The following is a 9,699-nucleotide window of genomic DNA, read 5'->3' on the forward strand; positions in this document are numbered from 1 at the left end:
CCAATTTTTGCACCATTGCATAATATGTTAAATGATTATGATCAAAATGATATGAAAACATTAATGAATTGAAATGTTATATCATTTATGTTACGTAATATTTCTTCATTTTGTGACAGCGGCTGGTGAAGGGCAAGTCACCAATCAAAACGTTCTGACTTTTATTTCGGAAAAACGGAAATACCTTTCAATGTTGTTGAAAATCACATCACGCACTTGCTAGTCTAACCAAAATATTGCAATGGATTCGGTGAGTAATCCCCACTGCTACCTAGTTAACTATAACACTACTTTACATTGTTAGCGGGCTCACAAAACAAGCTATGTTAGTTGACTAGTGAGTGTGTCATTGATTTTCAACAACACTGAAATGTATTTAAATGTTTCTAAATAAAGCTTGTTACCCCTTTCACCAGCAGCTGTCACATACTACTGTGATCCCATCAGTTTCCAGTGATTGCTTAGCTTTTATTTTGAAGTTGCAAAAACTAAAACGGAAGTCTTAACGTCAGAATGTGCCTCTCGTTGTCGTTCAAAGAACAGATGCCAAACTGCATCCCTGGTTTCAACAGTAAAAAAAAAAAAAGTCATGGTGACGTGGAGACACAGAGACAGAAGCCATGTGATAGTAGCCATGTGTATTGCTGTCTGCTGGTGAGAGGTTGGTGGTCTGTGTGTCTGTCCTGGTTCAGACTCCAATCAAATACAGACACTAGCATTGCCCTTTTGAGACTAGTTGGTAGACTCGTACTCCATTGGTTCCATTGCACCAGGCGAACAAAATCAAGCGCAGCTCATGAATTTGGAGGTATTTGACCCATGTCCCAGGCCACAGCTCCCCCCACCCCACCCCCCCAACCCCCCCTCAGGTTCAGGGGCACAGGCGGAAGCGGGCAAGCAGGGGCAGGTGGTCGGAGGAGTTGTGGTCGTTGGGCAGTCCTTGGACCTCCTCCAGCTCAGTCTGTCCCACCAGTGCCAGGCGGGCTAATAGCTGGAGTCCTCGTCCCCCGGGCATTGGACCGGGCGCTGGGGGAGGAGACATGGTTAGATACTGGACCTGCACTGGGCTATGGGGGAGTACAACATTGTTTCACGTTGTACGTTTGTTTATAAAGCACTTCTCCTGAAACTACCACCTTACCTTACCCTGCTTATGAATTGGAGGGGTCACAAATTGTCGCACAAGCTCTCAAGACGGGATAGTCTTGGAGGTTACCTACGCTTCCACAGTTTCTGGAAGAATGGCTTTTAGCGTTCATGCTTCATCCTCTTGAATTTGCCCTTCAGAAGGTACTAGAGTGGTTGGTCACCTTGGGCAATTTCAAGAGAATGTTAGTGGATTTAGTAATCTAAACTGTTTTAGTTTGTTGTGTGATTCCTATCTATTCGTTATCCACATCTTGGTTGTGCTTATGTCTTCAGAGTTTATTTAATTGTTTTTCTTCTTCTTTTTTTTCTCCATTCATTATTTTGTAGATTTCATTTTTTCCCCCTCTGCTTTTGTGATTTTGTCTGTGGATGGTTCTTTTATCTACAGGGTTCTTCTGTCAAATAAACTCATAGTAAGATCTACTTGTTTAAATAAAGGACAAATAAAAACACAACATATCACTGTCACTGTCACTCAGTGGGGCCAGTTTGTTTTTCTGACAAGGACAAACTCTTGGTCCTAGTTATAGTTATAAATAACTATAGTTAGTTACAATATCAGGAATACTGGACCCTGGTCAAAGTGACCTTACTGCAGCGGGGAAAATCTATCAGAGATCCACTGCACTGCAGCACACTGCAGCAGCAGAGGTTACACTACCAGACCTTCCTCATATGAATACATTGACTTTGAAATGATAATCCTGCATCATGACTTGTATGACAATCAATCAGTAATGAATGAGTTTTGCATAGTGCATGTCATATATTATGGATATTGTATGCGGTCACGCAGTGTGAATTGTGAGTGAAGGTCATGGTCTGTAGCGTATATTGTGCTTTAGTGTGTGTGTTTGTGTGTGAGTGTCTCTGCATGTTTGTGTGTGTGTGTGTGTGTGTGTGTGTGTGTGTGCGCGCGTGCGTGTGTGTTCGTAGCAGCCTGTATGCGTGCCTTTGTGTGTGTGTGTGTGTGTGTGTCACTAGTGACAGTGATGATACTAAACCGGTTCACCCCTGTTCAAACACAAATGATCTATCTACAAACATAACACGCACCACATCTCCAACCTCAATCCTCATCCATCCGTACCTTGCTGTGTGGCCAGGTCCCCTGGTCCTGGCGTATAGAAGATGTAGTCTACAGTGAGGGCCGTCCTGGAGTGACAGGTGGTGATCTCTGGTCTCTTGTCCTCTGTCAGGTGGTGGGTGTACGCTGACGACAGCCTCAGGCCGTGCTCTATCCTGGGAACGGAGGAACTGGGACACGGGAGGAGAGAGAGAGAGACAGGACATGTTTAGTGTTTCCCAGAGGATTTTGTGAGACTGGTGGACCACATATGATACAATCTTAAAAAAAAAGAAAAAAATTACGGTTGATGGGGGTGTTCTGCTCGAACACTTTCCGCAACAGCGCGAGCAGCGCAAAAAAATGTGCTAAGAATACTTTCGGTTCGTTAAGAGACTATGGCGGCCACCACAGTCTTGTCTCTGTATGGGAAACACTGTATGTTCCTATATCCACACGTAGCAGACAACACAGAATGAATACCCCCAGATAATGTTCTATCGTGGGCCTCAAGCGACTCAACACTGCTGAACAGGGAGGGCAAAAAAAATCAAAATAAATCTGCATCTACAGTACTCACAATAATTACACGAGTGCCAGACCACAATTCAAAGCAATTACTTCACAAAACAGAATGGGATGCATTCCAGAAAGAATAAGAGAAAGAGTTTTGGAGTTGATTGGATTTTCATTAAATGTATTGAATTCACACTTTTCCTGGACTGTCCCGTACTTGTTCAGTGTGAAAGAGGTAAAGGGGGAGAGAGAGAAAAGGAGAGAAGAGAGAGAGAGAGAGAGCCTCAGTCTCACACAGACAGCAGTGACTTAGCTGTAAGAGCTAATGAAGACTGACAGACGGCCCCTGATTGGACAAACAACCCATCAGCAGTGAGGGAGCGTTTAGAGACTCCGTCTCCCTGTGAGCGGTTGAGGCTGGCTTCACCATGACTACGCTGAAAGACATGGCTGTCCTGTCAACTCTGCTTATCTCTGCTCTCTCCTTCAGTCAGGCAGAGGATGTTAATGAGACAGGGAAGAGGGGAGGGGAGAGAAAGGGAGAGAGGGTTTGTGTTTGTGTGAGATAGTGAGAGAGAGAGACAGACAGACAGAGAGGGAGGGAGAGGGAGGGAGAGAGAGAGAGAGAGAGACTGAGAGAGAGAGAGAGAGAGAGAGAGAGGCAGGAGTCGGAAGGGAGAAGGGGAGGAAGATACAGGGAGGGAAAGAGAGTGTGAGAGAGAGAGGGAGGGAGGGAGACAGGAGCGAGGGGAGGAGAGAGAGAGACGAGATAACCAGCCTGTCAGATGTGCCAACGCCGGTCCAGACAAATTAGAGCTCAGACCCTGGCACACCGACCCTGTGAACAGCGTTAATACTGACGCCCGGCTGTGTCCTGGCGTGGCTGGCGGACCACCGCTGACAGGGTCAAACTTCAGACCGGTACGTGGCGCAACTCCAACCACTCAGGTCCACTCAGGTCCACTCAGGACCACTCAGGCAGCAATTTTCATTCCAGAAAAGTTGTTCCCTATTGTCTATCTGAGCGGACTGGGGGTAGGTATAAGCAGCACAACAAAGACTAGGTTGATGTAGGTTCAGCTTAGGCCTAAGCAAAAAAAAACCTGACTTGTCTCAGATCTGCAAAGGGGAGTGAACAAGGGGAAGTAGGAAGGAGAAAACCCTCAGGAACAAATGGATGTGACCTACAACTGAGGCTGGCATGGAATGTCTGGGGGTCCTTAAACGAGCATCAAACACTTAATTTCTTGCATTCTGGTGAATTTATATGCACCAATTTGTGCCTTTTCTGCATCAATTTATGGTGGAAATGTCATTATTTATGTAAAGGAGAACACAATATTCAGATACCAGATGACCATTCAAAATATAATGCAATATAAGGCTCTCAGGCATTCTATACTTTCAAATATGTATTCTCCTTGAGCAGTCAACATCAACAATCAGGTGGCCTGGGGTGGTCCAGTGGTCTAGCACCGCGGTCTACAGTGCACACATATGCCCATGTCGGCATGGGTTCGAATCCGGCCCATGCCCTCTCTCCCTTCTTCTCCTACTTTCCTGTCTGTCTTCACTGAATCTGTCCAATAAAATGAAAAATATGAGTGGGACTGCCCCACTCAGAAAAATAACTTGCAGTTTCTCTATGCAGGAAAAACCCTGATCACTGAACTACAACAATGGCTGACCTGTTGAAAACTGCCAAGGGGTGTGCGGGGACGTCCTGCACGGACAGGTTGGAGATCCCCCCGTCAACATCTGTGGGGAGAGGGGAGAAGGGTGTTAGTGACACACACACACACACACACACACACACACACACACACACACACACACACACACCATGAGTGGGGGACATGAAGGTGGGAGTCATGTGACTGGAGGACTGGGCTGGGATTGGGAGTTTAGGTTCCTGTTAAAAATGTGAACAAATGCCCCCATCTTTACCCATCTCTTATCTAAATAAAATCACAGGCTTGGAAGCAACAAGGTGGAAATGTTGCTTACACAGGGGTGAAAGGTCAAAGGTTACCTGTAGGGGGCGTCTCGTACTGGCACTGCTGGGTGATCCCCAGGCTGCGAGGCCAGATGGGCACGGTCAGGAGACGCTGACCCCTGGGACTCTCCTCCTGCCCTGACACCTACACACACACACACACACACACACACACACACACACACACACACACACACACACACACACACACACACACACTACAGGTATGACACAATAATATTGCCTAGCATGGTACAGCAACTTCATTGGCTGACTGAGTTGTGCCGTTAAGTGATAACACAAACTACAGACTGTCTATAATGATGCTGATCGAAATTACCAAAGAGCTCTGGGGCCTCATTTATAAAGCTTTGCGTACCTACGCTTTGGGTACCTACACACCTTTGCAAAGCAAGAACATTTACGTCACCAACATTCGGATTTATAAAACGGTGCGCACGCCAGTGGAATTTGCAAGTTCCACGCCTGCTTCCAATGAACTCTGTTGCACACGTGAACGAGCGTCTTGTCCCACCCTTTTTGACGCCCATAGTTGCCTATAATAATAATAACTTTTTATTTCTATAGCACTTTTCCTGCAAACGTTGCATATAAATGGTCAGTCAAACGCCCGACAAAACGCAGAAAAAAAATACTTTTCACCCAATCAGTCAATTTCCGCGCAACGAACGTTCTCGCCAGACCATATATAACATGTTCCAGACTGCATCGACAACGGAATCAGTTTAAACGTGATTCGTCCTACTGTTTACCTTATTATTTATGATAATGACATAACATTCAAGTATTGGTATAATATGTATAATAATTACAGATCCAATTAAATATGATTCCCGATTAAACTACAACATTTGAGAGGTTGTTTTGCAAAAACAGATACCTCGCTTTGTAGTTATCATACTAAATCATTTCTCTTTTAGATTGTGCCAGACTAAGTGTTAGCAATACTTTTACATCGAGGTGAGTATGTGGTTCAAAAAACATGTTTTTTTGTTTTGTTTTTTCAAACGCCGTGGTATCGGATCGGTACTCGGTATCGGCAAGTACTGCACGGTCAGGTATCGGTATCGGTATCGGGATAAAAAAATGGTATCGGAACAACACTACCGTAATTGTCATTGAGAAGTACTAAGACAAGGAAACGCAGATGCATTTCATGATCGTCGCCCCAGACCGAGGGCGATTGATGGTTATTTTGTCTTTCTGTCATTTTCAAATAATCGCACAACAGTTGTCTCCTTCTCAACAAGCTGCTTGCTGATGGTCTTGTAGCCTATTCCAGCCTTGTGCAGGTCTACAATATTGTCCCTGACGTCCTTATACAACGTTTTGGTCTTGCCCATGATGGAGAGGTTAGAATCTGATTGATTGATTCTGTGACTTGCGTACGTACATGCGTATGTACATTTTCCCGCAAATTTGGGATTTATAAAAAAGGAACCTTAGTGTGCGTACGCAAGCTTTATAAATGAGGCCCCTGGAGAGCACATCTCACAACAGCATAGTGCCACGACAATCTGGGGGGTGAACCTTTGGTCGATGGGGGATGGGGGTGCTATCGTTAAATATCACTGTGGGGTGGTGGGGGCGGTGCTACGTGTTATACAAATGTTTCAACCTCCCCCGACCTGTTGTTTTTACCTCTTTTGGGGTCGTCCAAGTCCCCCCCCCCCCCCCCCTGTAATTCGAACCATGCACAACAGTATGACAGAGGAAGGCTGAGAGGGTAGAAGTTGTGGGTGAGTGTTTGGGTGGTTGGGTGGCTTGGGGGTTAGATAGGGGCAGAGTGGTGGAGGGTTTAGATGGGGATGGAGCGACCGCTCACCTTGCCTATGGGCATGTCGTTGTACTCCAGCCTGCTCTCCCTAACGAAGCTGTACAGAGGGGACGAGGGCACCGAGTTGAAGTCCCCACAGAGCACCACGGGGCACGAGCCGCGGCCGGGGAGGCGCGACACGCGGCTGATCTCCGCCAATAGGAGTGCCAGCTGGGCCAGTTTGATGTCACCGCGCCGGGGGTTGTACAGGAGGTGCGTGTTGGCCACACACAGGCCCACGCCGGGCTCTGATTGGCTGGACGAGCCGGTAGGGTGCAGTAACAGGACCAGGCCCACGTTGTCCCGGTCGAGGAGAGGGACGCCTCTTCTGAAGTACTCGACGGGGTGGCGGGCCAGCAGGGTGAAGCGGTCCTTCTTAAAGACCACGGCACAGCCGTCCGGCTTCCTGCCTGTCCTCCTCTTGTACTCGCAGTGGTATCCTGGAGAGGAGGAAGGCAAAGAAAATGTCTATAATGCATTGAAATGACAGTAAACTAAGATAATAAGATGGTTATCATACATTTTCAAATCTTTATTAATAAGTAATTACAGAAAAAGTAAATGACATTTCTGTCATGACTTCCGCATTTACGAGAGAGTCGGAATGTGACTCTACCAAGCGGACCAATCACAGTTCTTATAGATAACTTAACATTAAATATGTCTATCATAAATATAATTTAAACCCAATGAACAGCCATGGGGCTCCCTGTAACTAATCATTTATTTCTAAATAAACAGGATTGTACATCTCGTAAATGTGAATCGCGCTCCTTGGAAGGCTGTGCCTCAACGGAGCTCAAAGCAGCATAATAGCGATCTTTTTGTTGTTATGTTTGTTGTAAATAAAAGTTCTATGATGCATTGAAATGACATTAAACTAAGATAATACGATGGTTATCATAATTTTTCAAATCTTTATTAATAAGTAATTACAGAAAAAGTAAACAACATTTGTTGGCTTCCGCATTTTGGGCGACGAGAGTCGGAATCTTGTCGGAATCATGTGCTACCAAGTGGACCAATCACAGAGCTTACGGTTGCGTCGAAAATGACGCATAGTTACATTTTTGGAGAGGTGCGCGTTAATCGACGGAGTAGCTTGCGTAGGCCCGCGTAGCCTTGCGTAGCCTACGGCATAGATTTTACGCAGAAGCTTAAATCGGCCTTAACACAACTACATCAGCGACCAACGGGACACATGTTTCGATACACTGTGGTAAACACTGCGTTAACTGGCGTTAAGTCTACTACTTTACAATGGGCCAGTTTCACAGACAAGGCTTAAGCCTAGTCTTGGACTAATTCACACTTTAAATTTGCCTTAAAACCTTGTCTGTGAAACCGGCCCTCAATGTATTAATGTATGATTTCCTTACTGAATGTTAAGGAGGTTATGTATTTTCTTAGTAGTATTTGCAAGGACAGTAGTGTTGAGAGCAACATAATATCTATTCCTGTAGCACCCCCTAGTGGTCTTACTATGTAACATTAGTCCATACCATTCAGGAGAATATTGGTACTCAATCTATACTATAGTTTCATTCTACATATTATTTCCTTGTCAAATAAAGGCTTCCAAATTCTAGTAGTTGGGGTGACAACAGTAAGTTACAACAGTACAGAACACACAGACGACAACATCCCAGACAAAATAAAAAGTGTTTCCAGAGAGAAGGGCAAAAACCACTGGCTACAGTACCTAAAGCCTCCAGAGATGGTTTGATCTGTTTCTCATAGTGGTTCTCTTGCACCTCCTGCAGACACAATACCTATGGAGAAAAAGTTTGAAGAAGGGAAGACCCAAGCAATCAAGGTGAGGTGAGTGGAAAACAAGGATTGTATCTGTCCTTCTCTCTCATACACACACACACACACACACACAACAAAACCATCATAATAATGACAACAATGGGCCTAACCCCCTGACTCACATCAGCATTGTACTGCTCCAGCTCTTTGAGGATGTTGCAGATCCTGTAGGGCCAGTTGAGTATAGACGAGCTGCAGTGGTTATACAGGTAGCTGTTATCAAGCAGGAGGTCCTGGGATAGGATGTTGTATGACATCACTGAGAAGTCAAAGGGCCGTCCTCCCTTCCCTTGAACTGACTTTGATCTCGAGGTGTAATAGTGGGAGAAATCCTCCCATGTTCTCTTCAGCTCTGGATTTAAAAAACAAACAAACAAAAAAACAATAGGTTCGCATCTGAATGACTACATTAATGGAAATGTAGATGTGATTATGACAGCACCTATGATGCAGACATGACTCAAAGCATCTTTGTTTAGACTGTGTCTATCATTCATGATAATGGATTGTATATAGTGATTTGCCAAGTGCTCAAATGTCTTTACATTTTATGGGGAAAACCTACCTAAACAACCATCAACTCTTCCAATGAATTTAATGTTGCTAGTCAAATACAACAATAACTGCAAAATAACTTCTAGTTCCACCATAAACTATACTAATGCATTTAGAGTTGCCAGTAAAGTCCCAAAATAACTATAGAGAATAGCCTAGAAACACTGGACTTTTACCTTTTGTCTGCATTGACCTCTGTGGCCTTGCTGGCCTCTCCCCCCGGGGCACTGGCTCTCTAGTCCCATCCTTGAACCAGTAGTTGGGGCTTGGGGTGGCACTGCGAGCCTGCCGTGGAACCTCTCGTTTGGGGGTGGCCTTTGATGTGTCCCCTGGACCCCTCTCCTCTGTACTCCTCCTCCGCTTGTATGGGGGCTCTCGGTCAGAACGCTCCATTGTAGAGACGTGGAATGGCCTCTGAGGAAAACCGTTGAAGGGGAACCCTGGAGGTGGTTGTCGGGCCCAGTAAACGCTGTGGGGGTCGAGGGGCCGATAGGCGCCTGACATGTGCCGGGTGGGGTGGGAGGGTTGCGACCAGGGAGGCACACCCGGCCACCATGGAGGGCTGGGGAAGTGCGAGGTCCTCCAGCCGCCCGAGAGGGCTTGAGTCGGGGGGAACCAGCTGGAGCCAAACGCGGTTAGGTGTCGAGAAAACATGGGTTGACTGCGGGAGAAAAAGATGCGCACTCAGCTAAACAATCCAACACCGGGATAGGTGTCACCTGGCTACACATTGTCTTCATTCTATGCCGGATACCTGTCTGAACCCAT

General features: G+C 45.9%; 1 protein-coding gene across 1 annotated transcript; it reads right to left on the reverse strand.

Annotated features, from left to right (window-relative positions):
- Window positions 1–871: 871 nt before the first annotated feature.
- Window positions 872–9,699, reverse strand: angel2 (angel homolog 2; the record flags this gene model as incomplete). The annotated part of the gene is made up of 9 exons (XM_080524691.1): window positions 872–1,026; window positions 2,240–2,406; window positions 4,420–4,489; window positions 4,764–4,872; window positions 6,574–7,004; window positions 8,267–8,336; window positions 8,499–8,728; window positions 9,108–9,592; window positions 9,686–9,699. 9 exons carry the CDS (start codon window positions 9,697–9,699, stop codon window positions 872–874), a joined length of 1,731 nt encoding a protein of 576 aa, XP_080380817.1.

Source organism: Nansenia antarctica (assembly GCF_963989245.1).
Source record: "Nansenia antarctica genome assembly, chromosome: 1".
Taxonomy (NCBI): domain Eukaryota; kingdom Metazoa; phylum Chordata; class Actinopteri; order Argentiniformes; family Microstomatidae; genus Nansenia; species Nansenia antarctica.